General features: G+C 41.4%; 1 protein-coding gene across 1 annotated transcript; it reads left to right on the plus strand.

The window, feature by feature from the left end:
• Window positions 1-1,502: 1,502 nt before the first annotated feature.
• Window positions 1,503-1,919, plus strand: LOC138909794 (uncharacterized). The gene has a single exon (XM_070201009.1). It carries the CDS (start codon window positions 1,503-1,505, stop codon window positions 1,917-1,919), a length of 417 nt encoding a protein of 138 aa, XP_070057110.1.
• Window positions 1,920-19,917: the final 17,998 nt, after the last annotated feature.

The raw sequence follows: 19,917 nt of genomic DNA on the forward strand, positions 1-19,917 counted from the left end.
GAGAGGAGTAATGTTATGCCAAAAGGTAGGTTCATTTCTTACCTTAAGGCCACAAAGATGATCAGGAAGGGGTATATTTACCATTTGGTCCGAGTTACGGACACCACTGCTGAGGTGCCTACCTTTGAATCTGTACCAATTGTGAATGAATTCCCTGATGTATTTCCGGATGCACTCCCTGTAATTCCTCCAGACAGGGAGATTGATTTTGGGATTGATGTGATGCCGGGCACGTAACCTATATCCATTCCACCTTATTGAATGGCGCCGACATAATTAAAAGAGATAAAGGAACAACTAAGGGATTTGCTAGAGAAAGGTTTCATCCGACCGAGTGTGTCGCCTTGGGGCGCACCGGTTCTCTTTGTCAGGAAGAAAGATGGATCGCTGCGGATGTGTATTGATTACCGGAAACTCAACAAAGTCACAATCAAAAACAAATACCCATTGCCTAGAATAGATGATTTGTTTGATCAATTACAAGGTGCTAAGTTCTTCTCCAAAATTGATTTGCGGTCCAGGTACCATCAATTGAAGGTAAGAGAGAAGGATATTCTGAAAACAGCTTTCAGAACTCGGTATGGGCACTTTGAATTTTTGGTAATGTCTTTTGGGCTAACAAATGCCCCGGCAGCTTTCATGGATCTTATGAATCGAGTCTTCAAGTTGTTCCTCGACTCCTTTGTGATAGTATTCATTGATGACATCCTTGTGTATTCACGAAGTCGAGAGGATCATGCCGATCACCTCAAGGCAATTCTGCAAACTCTTTATCAATACCAATTGTATGCAAAGTTCCTGAAATGTGAATTTTGGCTTGAATCTGTTACATTCCTGGGTCATGTCATCTCCGGAGAAGGAATTAAGGTTGATCCTCAAAAGATTGCAGCGGTGAAAGATTGGCCTAGACCTACTACTCCAAAAGAGATTTGCAGTTTCTTGGGTTTGGCCGGGTATTATAGGAGGATCATGGAGGGGTTCTCCACTCTTGCCTCTCCATTGACTAAATTGACGCAGAAGGCGGTTAAGTTCCAGTGGTCCGATGCTTGTGAAAGGAGCTTCCAGGAATTTAAATCCAGATTGACTTCAGCGCCGGTATTGACCCTGCCAGAGGGTACCAAGGGGTTTGTGTTGTATTACGATGCTTCAAGGATCGGTATTGGGTGTGTATTAATGCAACATGGTAAGGTTATAGCATATGCTTCAAGGCAACTTAAGAATCATGAAAAGAACTATCCAACTCATGACTTAGAGCTTGCGGCGGTGGTTTTTGCATTAAAAATTTGGCGTCATTATTTGTATGGAGTCCATATAGATGTATTCACGGACCACAAGAGTCTTCAATACATCTTCAAACAGAAGGAATTGAACTTAAGGCAGAGAAGATGGCTTGAGTTTCTCAAAGATTATGACATCGACATTTTATATCATCAGGGGAAAGCTAATGTGGTGGCGGATGCTCTTAGTCGGAAATCTATAGGTAGTTTGGCTCACTTGGAGGCATGTCAAAGGCCCTTGGCCTGGGAGATTCACCAGTTGGCCAGTTTGGGAGTTCGTCTTACGGACCTAGTGAAGGGGGAGTGATTGTGCGGAATAGGGCGGAATCATCGCTTGTGACGGAGGTCAAGGAGAAGCAATACAGTGATCCAATGTTGGTGCATCTGAAGGAAGGGATTCATAAACATAAGACTACAACTCTTTCTCTTGGCATGGATGACGGTACATTACGGTACCAAGGACGACTATGTGTTCCAAACGTAGATGGTCTTTGGGAAAGGATCATGGCAGAAGCGCATACTTCTAGATATTCCGTGCACCCAGGCTCTACAAAAATGTATCATGATCTCAATGAAGTTTACTGGTGGAATGACATGAAGAGGGGTGTGGTGGACTTTGTGGCAAAATGTTCAAACTGTTAACAAGTAAAGGCCGAGCATCAAAGGCCCGGTGGGTTAGCTCAGAGTATAGAAATTCCAATGTGGAAATGGGAAATGATCAACATGGATTTTGTGGTAGGGTTACCACGCACGCCGCGTAGGTTTGACTCAATTTGGGTGATCGTGGATCGACTCACAAAATCAGCTCACTTTTTGCCAGTTAAATCCACCGACACTACGGAACAATATCCTCAGTTGTATATCAAGGAAATAGTCAGGCTTCATGGCACTTCGGTTTCCATCATTTCTGATCGAGGGGCCCAATTCACAGCTAATTTCTGGAAGAAGTTTCAGCAAGGTTTGGGTACGCAGGTAAATCTTAGCACGACTTTCCATCCACAGACTGACGGGCAAGTAGAGCGGACTATTCAGACGCTTGAGGACATGTTGCGTGCGTGTGTGCTTGACTTCAAGGGTAGCTGGGATAATCATTTGCCGCTCATAGAATTTGCTTATAACAACAGCTTCCATGCCAGTATTCAGATGGCGCCGTTTGAGGCCTTGTATGGTAGAAGATATAGATCGCCGATTGGGTGGTTCGAGGTTGGAGAAGCTGAACTAATAGGACCAGACCTTGTGCATTATTCTACAGAAAAGGTTAAGATCATAAAAGAGCGATTGAAAACTGCTCAGAGTCGTCAAAAATCCTACTCGGATGTTCGTCGCAGAGACTTAGAGTTCAAAGAAGATGATTGGGTGTTCTTGAAGGTATCTCCCATGAAGGGGATCATGCGGTTTGGGAAGAAAGAAAAATTAAGTCCGAGGTATATCGGGCCGTATAGAATCATTCAAAGGATAGGTCAGGTGGTGTACAAGCTTGAACTACCACCTGAGATGTCATTAGTACACCCAGTATTCCATGTGTCCATGTTGAAGAAGGTAGTTGGAGATCCGTCCGCTATTGTGCCGGTTAAGACCATCGAGGTTAGTGAAAAATTGTCATATGAAGAAATTCCAGTTGCTATTCTTGATAGGAAGGTCCGAAAGTTGAGAAACAAAGAAATTGCATCCGTGAAGGTGTTATGGCGAAACCAACAAGTCGAAGAGGCTACTTGGGAAGCCGAGAATGAAATGAAAGAAAAGTACCCTCATTTGTTTGAATAGCCATGTAATATTTCTATGAAGTTGTTTCCCCTAAAGTTTGTTTCGCTTGTTCGGCTAATATAAAGACACTCCTTTCTAGCTATATATGTTGTTATTTTGCATTTTGTTGTGTCATTTAATTCTATATATGTTGCTAAGGTGTGCTTCGGGGGCTCTCTGGCAGGTGGATAGGCCTAAATACAAAGGAAACTCTGGCAAAATTTTCAGGAAGTTAGGAAGTTAGGCAAATTTGGGGCTGATGGTATGTGGCATAACTGAAACTGTGTTAAGTGAACCTTGATCCTCATTCGAGGACGAATGATCTTAAGTGGGGGAGGATGTAAGGACCTGTAAAATTTTTAACCAAAATACTCGGGGTTTCGTGGTGCCAAGATAGATTCCTGCGTTACTATAGTAGGGGTTTTGGATTGAACAGTACCCTATGGACTGAGAGGAAAATATTTCGCAGAAGAACGCATTTTTGCATCCCATTATGCGGCCGCATAATCACTCTGCGGACCGCATAATGGCCGCAGAGTGAAGCAGTAAGTTTGGCCAATTTGAGGTCAGTTTTGCGGTCGATTATGCGACAGCATAATCGATATGCGGACAACATATCGATTGCATAATTCCTCTTGGGTTTCTGCAGAGGGAGTTCTGCAGTGCATTATGCGACCGCAGAACAAGTATGCGGACCGCATACTGGTCGCATACCTGAGCCGAAAGTTTAGGCCCCTGAGGGCCATTTATGCGGTCACTTTGCGGACCGCATAGCCATTATGCGGTCGCATATGCGACCGTAGACCTGTGTCGGGGCACCATTTTTATTAATTTAAAACCCGACCTCTATTCCGTTAAAACACCCCTTAGGTCTATTTTGAGCTCATTTTCTGATACTTCTAGAGTGAGAGAGAGAGGGTTCAAGAGGGAGGGCCTAAGTTTCATCAAATTGATCTTCAATCATCACTCAAAGCCTTGGAAATATTCAAGTAGAGCACCAAAATTCTTCACCCTAAAAGGTAAGGCTTCATCACCCCAGCTCTAAATTTCAAACATAGCTATAATGGGGTACTAGGGTGATACTTCATGAGTATGAGGGTGGTTTATCTTCCATGCATGTGTGATAAAGAGTGTGGGGGAAAGAAAGTGAGTTAGAGCCATGACCGTTTTCCTAATTCTGGGTTCAATTTGTATATTGCTAAAATAGATTGAGGTTGCTAAGGGTTCCGGATTATTGTAGAGTCCAAAGAAGCAAAATTGAGGTATGTATGGCTAACTCTCTTCTTCTTAGAATCAAACTCCTGGTGTCCGAATAATTGGTGTAAGTTCCAACTTGATTATACTAGGATCATTTGCCTTAGTGTGTTTGATTGAAAGATTCATGTCCCCTAATTGTTTTAGATGGTTACCATGTCATCATGCTATTTGAGAACGTAATTATGATTTTCCAAGCTCCTTCCCTTATGTGTGAAATGCCTTATGTGATGGTACTTATCGACATGAATGATGATGTTATTCAAACAAATAAAAAAAGAGAGGAAAGATTTGAATTGTAAAATGTGCCCAAGTGCCAAGAACTACTTAATAAATGAGGTTGTTTGTGCCATGTAATGGAGATGGGAAAGAAATGTGAATTGAGTGGACAGTTGAAAGAGGTTATGTCTCAAGTGAGATGGCTTAGCCGATCGGGCCGAGATCGGATGCCATGCTGTACACATGGTGGCATTTGTATTGGAATTATTGAATTACATTGTGGATATGGATATGTCTCACTTGATATGGCTTAGCCGGTTGGGCCGAGATCGGACTCCGTGTAAAAACACGGTGGCATTGTGAGTTGTGGCTTTGGCACTAAAGATTATTAATCTAAGAAGATGGAAAGATTGAATTGGAAACTATGTAATCCTTACTCGGTGTTTTCTTTGTATTTCTATGAAGTACTTATTGATTATTATGACTGCCTTCTCTTTGTTTCACTGTTCATTCTACTAAGATTGGTGTTTGCCTTACATACTAGTACTATTCGACAGTACTAACGTCCCTTTTGCCGGGGGCGCTACATCTTTGAATGGATGTAGGTGGTTTCATCGCAGATAGTGCCGATCGCAGATAGTGGTGCTCTCTTTCTCTCCTCACAGCAGTCTTGGTGAGCCCCCTTTCTCCCAGGGGTCATGTAGTCCTTCTTTTGTATAAGTTTTCACATTTTGAGATATAGCCGGGACCTTGTTGCCGGCATTGTCATGTTGATATTTTGTATCCTTAGAGGCTCTGTGGACATATTTTTGTGGGTCATGTATGTATGTTGGGGCGATCGTTGGACTGAGTTGTATTTTGGAAACTCAACTATGGCATAATGTATATAAGGAAAATGAATTAGCAACGTTTATATATTTTATATAAGTGATCTCTCTTCGGTTTTACAAATGGTGATGCGATCCCTTTTTGGGTTATGAATGAGTCGGGTAGGAAAGGTTAATAGGCTTGCTCGACTGGGTTCACTCGGTTGAGCGCCGGTCGCGCTCCCTAAGGTTGGGGCGTGACAGAAACGCCACATATGGTAGGGTAGTGGTCTGGTGACTTGTCGTTGCAGTTTTATGCTAGTTGATAACTTATTGATTGGGTGTGTTTTGGTATATTTGGGGTTTTTATTGTATTAAAGGTCCCAAATTGTAGTTAGGTTGTTTTCGAGTTGCTGATTGTATTGTGTTGTTGTCTTGCCTATAGTAGGCTTGAGGGAGCAGTAAAATCAAGGGAAATACTCCCTGTTTTGTTTTGTACAAATTAAGTTACTTTCTTTATATAAATGAGAGTCATTCGTAACTTGACAATAGCTTCACTGTCGTTGTTGTAGATTAAGGTGCAGTGAGCTGAGTTTATCATTGTTATTGTTATCGGATAGATTTTTATAAGGTATGATAAGGCTACCCCTTCTTTCCTTTTGGCATGATCCATATGATACAACGAAATGAGCAAACACATAACTTTCACAAATGGTTCTATTCTTAGAAGTACTAGGGTTGCCTATGTTCTTGATTCCCCATATGTCCTATTATTATATCATCTGTTCATGGGTCTCAGAAAATACATAAGTGATAAAGTTTATTTTGTGATATTAACCGAAGGCATATTGATCTTATGACATCCAGAGTGAGCTTATTGACTTACTTCTTATGCATTGCATTCATTTATATATGTATATTGACCCATAACCATATGAAGTTATACACGCGTATATTATATACATATAGGGTATGGGGAAAAGTTATGGCATTATATACGCACCACCACCTGATCAGCGGGCATACATTGATGATTTCGCCCACAGAGGCCGAGATGATATTATGGGATGTCCTCAGAGGCTTGATGATGTTATATACGCATATATCCATGCATTATATGATATTTATATACATATGCATGACATTATAAATGTTTCATGATTCACATAGCTATTCAGACTTACAGGTTTAGTTCTTTACTCCATATTTTTTTCATGTCTTTTATATACTGCTTTCATGTCTTACATACTCGGTACTTTATTTGTACTGACATACCTTTTGCCTGGGGATGCTGCGTTTCATGCCCGTAGGTCCCGATAGACATGTTGACAGTCCTCCTAGTAGGCTATCAGCTCAGCGGAAGGTGTTGGTGCACTCCACTTGCTCCGGAGTTGCCTATTTGGTCAGTATGCTTTGGACATGTATATATTGGTATGGCGGGGCCCTGTCCCAACCTTTATGATATTTATGTACTCTTAGAGTCTTGTAGACATATATCATGTATATGGATGATTGTATGACCTTGTCGGCCAATGTTTTGGGTGTACAAAAGATCATGTCAGCCTTATAGGACCATATGTCACATGTATAAGTTTGTATTCCATGTTGGGTCATCCTATGTCGAGTATTCTCTTATGTTTAATTCTGGTTACCTCATGAAGACCTTTCTAGCTCATTTACCCATGATAGTATGATAAGAATGATACGTTATGTTGGTATTCGGTTGAGTTAGGCCCCGGGTGCCCGTCGCGGCCCTTCGGTTTGGGTCGTGACATATATGCTCACACTAATTATGGTTATAGACCAATTTGTTGGAATAACCTTAAACAATGATAACTGGCAAAAATGTGAAATTGCAAAGAAAATGGATTAGGTTTTAAAGAGAAAACGAGAGAGAATGTGACGACCCGGACGGTCGTCTTGTATATTTGAACCCCGTTACCCTATTTGGCACTTCTCATATGCTTGTTTGTTATTTTTTGACTTTTGGGGATGGTTGGTTTGGTTTCAGGAAGGTTTGGTAATGAATTGGAACACTTAATTCCATTTTGGATAACTTAAGTTATAAAAGTTGATCAAGGATTGACTTTTAAATAGACGACCTCAGATTGGTTATTTGATGACTCCAATAGGTTCGTATAATAATTTTGAACTTAGGCACATGATCGAATTTGGATTTGGAGGTTCCTAGAAAGTTTTGGCTCTATTTGCCGAAAGTTGACAACTTGAAGAATAGGAGAGTTGGTACGTTTTGATAGTTGAATTTGATGTTATCTGTAAGGCCCCGTAAATTTTTACCTAAAACCCGAGATTTCGTGGTGCCAAGGTAGACTTATGTGTTAATGATTGTAGAGCGGACTTTTTGGGTTGAACAGTGCATTGGGGAGTTGAAGAAAACTTTTGGCAGAATAGAGCATTTCTGCGGCCCACTATGCGGCCGCAGAATCACTCTGCGAGCTGCAGAATGGTCGCAAAGTGAAGCAGAAAACTGGGCGAATTTTGGATGACATTTTGCTATCAATTATGCGACCGCAAAATAGTTTCGCGGGCCGCACACCAATCGCAGAACCAACATGGAGATTTTCTGGAGGGAAGTTTTGCGGCGCATTATGCGACCACAGAACAGGTCTGCGGTGCATTATGCGACCGCAGAACAGGCCTACGGGCTGTAGAACTACCGCAGACCCAACCTGAAGGTCCCAGGTTTGGAGTACTAATTGTGCGATCATTTTTCGGATCGCAGATCTACGTCGGGGCTTTATTTTTCTAATTTTATAACCCGACCCCCATTTCATTTATCTAGCCTAAGGGTTCATTATTGGGGGATTACCCGATGTTTTAGAGAGAGGAGAGAGCTATTCTAGAGAGAGAAAAAAGAGGGATAAGGATTTCACTACTCAACTTGAGTCAAGCCTTGAAATCTCATCAAGATGAACTTGTTAGGGCTTCTAAAAGGTAAGAATTTCTTCCCCCAATTCTTCAATTTCGGATTTTTGGGTAATAGGGAGTGTGATTCTTGTATGAGAGAGTATTATTATACATGCATGTACCAACGAGATGTATGGGTAGGTTGTTGAGCTCAGATGGGTAAAGATTGGGTTGTGGGATGAAGGAATCCACCATAGAAGAACCTTGAAATCATGTTGCACACCTAGTGTTTGATAAAATGCTTAAACGAGGAGAACCCACAGATATCTTCCTAATTATGGTTTAATTTTGTTATGTTTCTAAATAGATTGAGGTTGTTAGAGTTTTCGGAACATTGTAGTAATTTAAGAAAGCTCAAAGCAAGGTATATTGGCTAAACTCTTCTCTTAGAATTGAACTCCACATTACCCTTGTAAGTTCCGAGTTGATCATCATGAATCGATTATTCCGAATAAGCTTTGTGGCAAAGATAAATGTTCAATACGTGTTTCAAATGCTCTTATTATGTTGTGCTACTAATTGAGGAATCATGGTATGGATTGCGTGTCTTCATGTTATAACTCCAAGTTGTGTTTCAAATGAAAGTTATTATGCCAAATTGTGTAAAGATTGTGATTGGGATTACATCTCCACCTGCATATATATTGGGGTGAGGCGGTAGGGCCGCTTTGTATAGGATTCTGGTATTGTTGTTACACCACCACCCGCACACATTGGGGTGAGGCGGCGGGGCCGCTTTGTATAGAGCTGTGGTATTGTGAGTACACCTCCACCCACATACATTGGAGTGAGGCATCGAGGCCGCTTTGTGTAGTAAAGTGATTGCACCTCCACCCGCATACCTTGGGGTGAGGGGTGTAAAGATAGTTATAGAGGATCCCCGACTTGAAATTTATAATGTTATTGGAAGTTATTAATAACATCTGTTTAGACTTGTATGGCTATCTAAGTCCTATTATTGTTACCATGATTCATCATATTCATGTTGTATTTCCAAGTCCTTGAATAGATGTTTTGGTTTTCATACTAGTATTATTCGACATGTACTAACGTCCCTTTTGCCGGGGGCGATGCATCTTTAATGGATGCAGGTGGTTCCACGCCGGAAGGCATTGACCAATGATAGCAGTACACTTTTTTCCCAGCTGACTTGGTGAGCCCAACTTCATTTCGGGGTTGTGCATCTTTTGTTCTGTGTGTATTATGTTTTGAGGTATAGCCGAAGCCTTGTTGCCGGCACCATCATTGTACTCTTTTATATCTATTAGAGGCTCGGTAGATATAGTATGGGTTGTGTATTAGTGTGGGAAAGTTAAACTAAAGATGTCGTAATTGTATCTCATGCTTCCATTATAAAACTATGATTATGAAATGTATTGTTTTGGAGACTTATAACTGAAGTAACTAATGGTGATGGAACTAGTGTTGTTCATGAACCCTCGTGGTATTAATTAATGAAGATTATATTCTCTTTATTTATGGGTGAGTTGGGTAGAAGGAAATCCAGCAGGCTTGCTCGGCCGGGTTATCTTGGTTGGGCGCTGGTTGCGCTCCCCGAGGGCGGGGAATGACATTATCAAACTCCAATTAGTGTTCCGAGACCTCAAATAAGTTCACTTAGATAATTGGGGCTTGTATGAAAAGTTTCGTTGAAATCCGAAATGTCTAAGCATAATTTGGACTTGTTGGCAAAGTTGGAAAGTTTAAAAGTTAAGAGAAGAATTTTTGATCTTCAATTCTTGATTTTGATGTTAGTTGTGGTGTTTTTAAGTTTGGATGAGGTATTAGGACTAGTTGGTATGATTGCGGGCCCGGAGTGCTCGGGTGTGTTTCGAAATAATTTCGGACCATTTAGAGATTATTGAGCACTGTTGGTACTGGTGCATCGCACCTATGAAAGTGTGGTGCGTCGATGCAAAGTCGCACTTGTGATGGGCTGGACCGCACCTGCAAAGGTAGGCCTTGAGTTGGAAGAACGTAGAAGCACAACACTGGTGTATTAGGGATGTATCAGTGGATATGTCGCAAATATGTTGTTGTGGTTGCAGAATCAGAGGGAGACTGGGGCTCAGAGTCTCGCAGATGCGAGTTTAGTTATCACATGAGCATATTAGGGCTGTATCAGTTGATCCACCTACAGATCAGGCAGAGTATCAATTTGTTGATGATCATGTTGAGGCCCAGTTCCCACTCAGCACACAAAGGGTTTTGTTTCTGCATCGTATTCCAAGAGGCTATTGCCAAGATGGGTCAGTTTTATCGATGCTTTGATTCAGGCTGGAGAGGTTCTAGTGGCCCCAACCACATTTCAGACTGGAGGTGGAGTTTAGACCTCAGCTACTCGTGCTCCAAAGAAGCCTATTGGAGCATATAGACTCGTGGTTATGCCTGCTATATCTTCAGATGAGCAGAAGAGGATGAAAAGGTTTCAGAAGTTATTTCCTCCACACTTTGAGGCCAGTGCTTCAGAGGATGCCTGTGACTTTCTAGACAGATTCCACCAGATGCTTCGCAACTTGGGTTTGGTAGAGTCCAACGGAGACTTCACTACATTTCAGGTTAGAAGAGCTGCAAGGAGATGGTGGCAGACTTATGAGCTGGGCAGACCAGCCGGACTCCTCTTACTTGGGCTCACTTCTCACAGTTGCTCCTTGAGAGATGTATCCCACACCAAGAGGAATTAGTCGAGAGGCTAGTTTGAGCATCTTCAGCAGGATCGCATGACTGTGATTGAGTATGAGGCGATATCCACAAAATTATCTCGTCATGCTGCTATCTTGATCCCCACCGAGGCTGAGAGAGTGAGGTGATTTATTGAGGGTTTGAATTATAATATCAGGATTTCTATGGCCCAAGGGTCAAAGATATGGGCTACTTTTCACCAAGCTATGAAGATAGCTTGGAGGATCTAGCATATTCATAGCCAGGGATGAGAGGCTATGGTGAGAGATAAAAGATCTCGTCGTCCTGATAGCTTCAGTGGTACCTTATCTAGAGGTAGGGGTTAGGTTGGTAGAGGCCACCGTGGTAGGCCAGCTCATTCTACACAGCACGTAGCATGTGGAGTAGTGGCTCAGTCATCTTTTATCACTCAAGTTCCATCATCTTAAGTGCTCTCCTAGCGAGTTCATATCGCGCTCCACCTCTTAGGGTTCTTCCAGTTGGTATTCAGGCCATCAGGGGCAGGTTCAGGTTTAGCAGCCTCAGTCAGCTAGAGTTTATAATGAGGGTGGAGAGGTTGGCCACATAAGGAGGCATTATCTATCACGACCCAAACTGTAGGGCCGCGACGAGCACCCGGTGCCTTACTCAACCGAGTACCAACGTAACGTATCTTTCTTATCATACTATCATAGGTAAATGAGCCGGAAAGGCCATCATGAGATAACCAGAATAACACATAAGAGAATACTTGATATAGGACGACCCAACATGATATAAAAAACTTATACATGTGTCATACTGTAACACCCCATAAAATTTTGAAGTATTTCAGTGTAAAGCCCCGTAATTTTCACAAGTGACTTCAAGGTTTCGTGTTGCCGGAGTAGGCTTACGTGTTTGGGGATGGTATGTTCGGACTTTTTGGGTTGAACAATGCACCGGAAAGTAAAGGAAAATATTTGGCGGAAAAGCGCGTTTATGCGGACCGTTATGCGGCCGCATAATCACTCTGCGGACCGCATAATGGCCGCAGAGTGAAGCAGTAAGTTTGGCCAACTTGAGGTCAGTTTTGTGGTCGATTATTCGACCGCATAATCGATATGCGGTCGCAAAATCCCTCTTGAGTTTTTGCGGAGGGAGTTTTGCGGTGCATTATGCGACCGCAGAACGAGTATGCGGACCGCATACTGGTCGCATACCTGGGCCGTAAGTTCAGGCCCCTGAGGGACATTTCTGCGGTCATTTTGCGGACCACATAACCATTATGCGGTTGCATATGCGACCGTAGACCTATGTCGGGGCACCATTTTTCTTAATTTAAAACCCGACCCCCATTAGTCTAAATAAATATTATTTATTTATTTTTATGGTACGTGTAATGTAAAATTTATTGGATTTAAATTCAATAAATAATTTAGACTATATTTTAAATATATTAGTCTAAATAAATATTATGAGCTAATATAATTGGATTAATTACTTAAGTCCAATAAATATTGATTAGGCTAGCACATTTAGTTGGGCCACAAATGATGAGTCCACTTCATTAGGCTCAATATGTCATCTTCCTAGAGGCCTAGTTTGGCGCCATATGTCAAATGATGTGGCGCGCCAAGTCAAACGGAAGAGAAAATAGGATCGTGCCACGTGTTAAAATGAAAAAGCATGCCAAGTCAAATTAAAAGGCCGGTGAAATCGCGCCACATGTACAAGTGACATATCATGGCCAATCAGATGTGGCCTTGTCATACTTCAATTTGATTGGTCGGAAAGAGTTTGTTCTTAGGAAAACTACCATAAAACCCACAAAGAATCGCTTAAAACCGAGCTGTACAAGTTAAAATATGATGAAAATGGCCTAACCCTCGATTTGGAAAACTTATATTCTGCCCAGGTCTGAAAGCATCGCGAACGTGGAGAAAGGCTCTAGTTCGCGAAGAAGAAAAATTAAGGCTGCCAGGAAGTGCTTCGCGAATGCGAAGACACGCTCGCGAACACGCTCAGGGCCTAGTTTCTACTACATGAACGCGAAATGGAGGACGCGAACACGATGAAGGAAATGTGCAGAGTTACACGATCGCGAGGCGTACTACGTAAACACGAAGAATGAAATTGAGGCGGTCAGCAGAGACACTTCGCGAACGCGAAAGGAGCTTCGCGATCGCAAAGAAGGACATCAGACACCAGAACCAGCAGTTCAACAATAGAAGGAAAAGACCCATAGCCCATTCGAAACACACCTGAGGCCCCCAGGACCCCGTCCAAACATACTAACAAGTTTCATATCCTAACACGGACTCGTTCGAGGTCTCAAATCACATCAAACAATGCCGAAAATACAAATCGCACCACGAATCGAACTTATGAACTTCCAAAACTTCCAACTTCTAAAACTCATCCCGAAATCTATCAAACCAACCCAGAATGACGTCAAATTTTGCAGGCAAGTCCCAAATAACATAACAGAGCTTTTTCAACTCTCGGAATCGCATTCTGACCCCGATATCAAAAAGTCCACTTCCGGTCCAAATCTCCAAAAATTTGACTTTCGCCATTTCAAGCCTAAATCAGCTACAGACCTCAGATTCATAGTCCGGGCACGCTCCTAAGTCCAAAATCACCCAACGGAGCTAACGGAACCGACATAACTCCATTTCAGAGTCATCTTCACATAATTCTAACTACGGTCAAAATCCTAAGACTTCAGCTTCGGTTTTAGGTACTAAGTATCCCAAATCACTCCGAATCATCCGGTAACTGAATTCAACCACGCAAGTCAATACACATAATATAAAGCTGCTCAGGGCTTTATGCCGCCGAACGGAACGTAAATTCTTAAAATGACTGGTTGGTTCGTTATAGTCATAATGCATCATATGAAGCTACTCAAGGTCTCAAACCACCGAACTGTATGCCAAAGCTCCAAATTATCGGTCAGGTCGTTGCATTTTTGCCCACTTAAATATACGTTCATCTAAAAGTTGTTCCAAAGCCGTCAATTAACTGCATAAGCTCATCATACACACACCCGTGAGCGATTCCATGTCACTTCGATCCATATAAGTCCATTAACAGATTTCGAATGAAGATTCTTCCTTCAACTCTAGCTTATATTCCTTAGAACCAAATTCCAAATTCCAACATCCGAAACTCACTCTTAGATCCGATTCTTGTATATATATATATATATATATATTGTATCGATCCCGACAAGCTATATTAACTATAAATGTACTCCCAAGACATAACCACACGGCTTCACGCATAATTCATACACTTATATCAATATCTTCCGACCACGATAGCTACTCATTACTGAACCTAGTACTGGTCATTTATCTCATATCAAATCAAACCGTGTTCCAAACCTTCTAAACACTATTAATGATGAAAGAAACATGTAGAAACTCATAACCACCCATCAAATCAATAAGTCGTGGAGTTTTCTCGCCCGACAAGATCATTGCCAAATTCTGAGCTGACTAATGACATTCTTCTTCCAAAATTATCTTATCAAAGTTTGATTGTACTAATTCCTGGTCTAATAACCTCGTCTTAACCAGTACAAGTTGCTCGACCGACATGCAACACCAATGCCACTTGGAACCACATATGACACAATTCGTGCACCAAACAAGCCAGAACTCAAATGTAACCAATAATTGAAAGGGAACCAAATGAGAGAACTGTCCAACAAGCCTGACAGATACAATCACAAAAGCACAATACTATGAATCTAGCCCATAAGGGAGAAACAATACAGACCAAGAATTGTATCTCAACATAACACCGTTGCGGCATTCAACGCGATCCAATATCATACCTTTGTTGCGTGAAACCCAATCCAAACATATCAATCCATATGGAGATACCCATTGAGCTGTAATTCCCATACTTACCAAACATAGTTGTAGCAACAACAAGCACGTGAGTTGCATAAACATAAGCATGGGATACAAATAGAATATACGCTAAGAAATGGTAAGCACGACTGAGGCGCTATAGAAAAATGACATCTCAAGAGCCATCTCGCTCATATAATGCCACGGGGGAGAAGTAGAACTACAACATGCATGTAAATAGTCAAATAGCCTCACAACCCATCATGACATAAGAAAGTAATACATGAAATAGATAAGGGAAAGAATATGATCCATTCTACCCGATGATACATCCATAGCAAAAGCTGCCAGAGTAAACAAATCCAATTCAGTGTGGAATACACATTCACATTAGGGCTGCCAATAGGCCCTCAAACTGATCCCAACCATTCCGAAATAGGTAAATAGCTTTCCAAAAGTCCACAGTAACCCTATTCATGACACATACAACCAGAAGTCTAACCCTTAACACACCTTCACAGTCCACAATCAGAAGAATAGCCTGCCTCTGACAACATCTAGTCTCTAAACCTCAAGTGTATCGGAATCTCCATCCTGGTCTCTCCCTCTCCCTCTTAAATGACTGATATGTCGCGCATGCACCATCACCTCTTGAGAAACACTACCATAACTCTCCCATGTCGGTAGAAAACTTGAACATCCATGATTACCATCCACACGATCTTCATAGTACTAGTCAAGCATCCGCAAATCAAAATACAATGCGCATTCTCCAACGCACACCCTACTAAGGCGATACAAGATAATGCTAGCATTCACTTAAACATTTGAAATCCACCATGTTGCTTAGAACTCATGAAATTCCTTCTAAAACTAAACCACAACCTTGTCCATTAAATCCCAATTCCATACAGCTTACCGCATCTACATGCTACTATGCAAAAATATGAGAATCCCATTATCAACTCTGAATCACAAAAAGGATACATACTCTAACGACCAGAAAGCTTCCACTTAGCTCAATTTAGGAGGAAATCACAACACGCAACAAACTTCCCATGCCCGTAGAAGACACCAACCATACATTATGGTCAAAGTTATCACAAACTCTTCATAATCCAGTTGCACATAACCAAGACCTAAGACTGAGTCCCTCTAGATCAACCAAGTCATACAGACTGCCAAACCCAAGAGTATCGCAGAAACTCCTACAAGGCTCAACCATACCAGAGGAACTGATCATTACTATTACCATGCTGCTCCAAGTCATAGCTATACTGACCCAACCCTTGACCTGCCTTCAAGATAACAACTTCTCTTTCCTGGTGTCTAGTGACCTCAATCACAACTCATATAATAGTACCTCAAACCGGGATGCCCTCTATGAAGAGACATCCTATGAATCTGAAGTTGTTTCTTCCACCTCTCAAACATCGCATCGCAAAACTGATAACGATATAGAAATCCCCAAGCCTATATCACAATCCAACATCAGTCTCAACTCCTCAGCCACACAACGAATATGAAAATCCTTAGGTAACACATCTTGAATCTTGAACCCTCTAGAACCATCCTCAAGAGTCACCCACTCTGACCAGCACTGAATACATAGACAATCATGCCGAATGACTAGTGCTCCAACAACACATGAATACTCCAAAAAGAAACAACCGAGAGAATCCTTTCCCTTACACACTATATCCACAAAGGACTATCCAACCTGAGCCATTCCACAACCTCCACATAACAACTAGGTGAAATATAACATGCCTCCAGCAAATTCCTTGCCCGAATCAATCTTGAAGTCATCATTCTCAAGACATAACTAATCACAAGCGTACCGAAATTTGGGACTACAACAACACATGACCAGGTGGCCCAATCACCAATGGTAGACTCTCCTATTTGGCTTTAAACCACAATCACACAACCCAAGAACCCATAATGACTGCTCCTCCTTAACTGCCGTGATCCCATACTGTTACTCAGCTGAATTTCTCATAAGCACTAACCATAATACATCCCGAATTATCAACCCAAAAGCACACCTAACCTCGTGACTGTCGTGCCATCTACCTCAAGTCATCCAGATTCACATAAGAGTACATACATTCCATTTGTAGCCTCAAATCTTTCTATGACCTTGCCATGAGCACCACCACTATGTAATCAATGAATCCTCCCGAGTCTACACCCATCCACAAGCTGCAAGAATCCGTTCCATTCCACCTATGAACAACTGAGGGGTCCATCAACACATCAAAATCTCAAGACTGTATTACACGCCAAGATGATAATCAAGCATCTATATCCCCTTGTAGCTAAAGCGAACCATTTTCCTCAAATTCGAACTCTCCAAAATATAAGAATTCATCACCCGAATGAAATGCACAGACTTAGTCAATTGTCCATAATGTTTCAATGTTATCAAAATTCCTCAAGGTCCGTGGCAATCCTACCGCCAAATTCCAAAATGATACGCTCCCACTTCCCCTCCAATATAGCTATCTCCTGAAGTAAACCACTCGATCTTTGACGCTCGTACTTGGCCTACTGATGATTCAAACACCCTGAGACATGTCCAACTATGTCTTTCCTCCTCCTTTGCCACCAATAATGCTGCTCTAAATCATGACACCACCTCATAGCACTCGAATGCATAGAATACTACATATTGTGAGGCTCCTTAAGGATCAGATCCCTCAAATCATCAACACTAGATACACAATTCTGACTTTGAAGTTGCAATACATCGTTATCACAAGTACCACCTTCTTAGATCCACCTCACAACACTGCGTCCCTAAGGAAAATCAAATGAAGATAGTCATACTGACGAGCTCCGATGCGCTCAAACTAAGACAACCATGCGACCGCACAAGCAAGAACTCCACTATGATCTGAGATATCCAATCTCACAAATCTATAAGCCAAGGTCCAAATATTCATAGCCAAATGCCTTCCCTCCGCTAGAACAATTTCCAAACTCCAAATCATAGACCGAATAGTTCTCCTCGCGGGACTTCAACTACTACGACACATACGCAATCACCCTACCACTCCGCACTAACACCGTACCCAAACCAGCACGTGAAATATCATAATATGCCGTGTAAGGCCCTGAACCCATGGTCAACACCAACCTGGGGTGGCTATAGATAAGAACTCTCCCCTACAAAGCGATGATAGTAGTCTGCACTCAACACAGGGGAAAATCATCCCACACCACAATTGCAACATCATCACAAATCATCGATGCTCAGCTGATAACAAGTACGCAACATCGAATACGATTGAATAAAAAGGAGATGAAAATATAGGCGTCAAGCTGAAAAAAAGTCGCACGATAAGGAATCAGGAAATGAAAAGTTCCCTAACATCCTATAGCCTCTTGGAGACAAGTACAAACGTCTATTTACTGATCAATAAGACTCTACTAGACCTGCTCTTGACTTGTGAGACCTATATGAACCTAGTGCGCTGATATCATCTTGTAACGACCCAAAATCCCTCCTAAGGCCGTGATGGCGTCTAGCCGTACTTGCTAAGAAAGACAACTCATAATCAACAAAATATAGTCCAGATTTCTTTAATTAACAGAGTCATATCATAAATAAAAACATGAATAATCTCAAATAGTGAAATATCTGATACAGTAATAACATGGCCCAAACACGACCAAAACAGTACAACCCCCAAGAACTAGGTGGCATAAGTACACGAGCAACTATTTAATAAGTTCAAGTCTGAATACATGATCATAACTGTCGGAGATAACAAAAGTAGATAGGAGATAGTAAAAAGATAGGGAATCGGACACTGCAAAATGAATCCCTGAATTACAGCTCATCCTAAGTCTCTGAGCGAATGCCTAGGCTCAACAAGAGGCTCCGCCAGCACCCACATGAGGATCTACACAAAATATATGCAAAAGTATAGTATGAGTATACCATAGTCAGTACCTAGTAAGTATCAGGTCTAACGTCGAAGAAGTAGTGGTGAGGCTGTAGACATCAAGATACTTACAACACAAATATAAATTACAAAGCCTGGAACTGAAATAGTAAACATCCTCATGAACAACAGGTGTCAAAGATATAAAATAATCAAAATATATAAAGCGTACTTCTCTAATTCAAAAGATAATTGTAACGCTGCTTAGATATGGTATTTACAGATGGCATGTTTGAGTCAACGGAGTCGAGGCTCGCAACAAGCATATATAGGTGACATGCAACTGTTAGCATTTAAATGAATGCTTCTCAATGGGTCAAGGATGTCTATGCATGCTCAAAACTCTATCTCTTACCATAACTGGTACAAGATCTGTGTACCCCGATACACAATCCATGTATTATTGAAATCCTATACAAAATCCACGCATCACTGAAACCCAATACAAAATCTATGTATCAACCTAATACACACTTCATGTATCGACCACGATCATAGGGCCCAAAGAAACATAGGTTATGACCTAACTCCGAAGGTACGGATCCTTATCCAAGCACAAAAGGAGCTTGATAGCTCACTCACAAATCAAATATACTGTCATCATGTCCCGTGTGCCATAATTGTATTTCAACCGCACGACTTTACCTTTCGTGCCACAATTTTAGTCCAAATCAAGCATCCAAATATAATATATATGCATATGCCTAGGAATTGTGTTACACCTCACGTTTTCGTACGTGACAGTATGTCGTAAGTCAATTGATGTAAGCTCAAAAATGAGATCATCTTTGAAAGTACATAAAGTAAGTTAATCATGTTACCTTGGAAGTTAAAAATATTTAAGATCCTGAAATGTAAGTACCAAGAGTATTGGAAGGCTTAGAAGCTAAACGTCTTGAAGAAAATAAGTTTTGCCGAAAGTCGACAAGTTGGGAATGTTATAACATGTACTTTTGGGGTGAGACTAGGGTTCTTAACATGATAAGGAGGTTATGTTATGAGTTACTTTAGTCGTATCATAGTCGTGTGTTATGTTTTGAAGTCAAGCGAGTTATGGAACAAAAGTTGGCAAAGGTCATCACAAGTTACATTCATAAATGTGATGAACATTAGGTCAAATGTAGCTGAGCTTTTCTTCAAATGTACTTTGACTTATAGGGTGATATACCTACCAAATTGAAGATATACGAGTCTAGTTTCTAACACACTAAACCATTTGTCGATACAATAT

Source organism: Nicotiana tomentosiformis, chromosome 4 (assembly GCF_000390325.3).
Source record: "Nicotiana tomentosiformis chromosome 4, ASM39032v3, whole genome shotgun sequence".
In the NCBI taxonomy this organism is placed as follows: Eukaryota; Viridiplantae; Streptophyta; class Magnoliopsida; order Solanales; family Solanaceae; genus Nicotiana; species Nicotiana tomentosiformis.

Bases quoted from the DNA above. Each gene is read 5' to 3' on its own strand.
- LOC138909794 (XM_070201009.1), top strand. From the start codon at position 1,503: ATGTCAAAGGCCCTTGGCCTGGGAGATTCACCAGTTGGCCAGTTTGGG.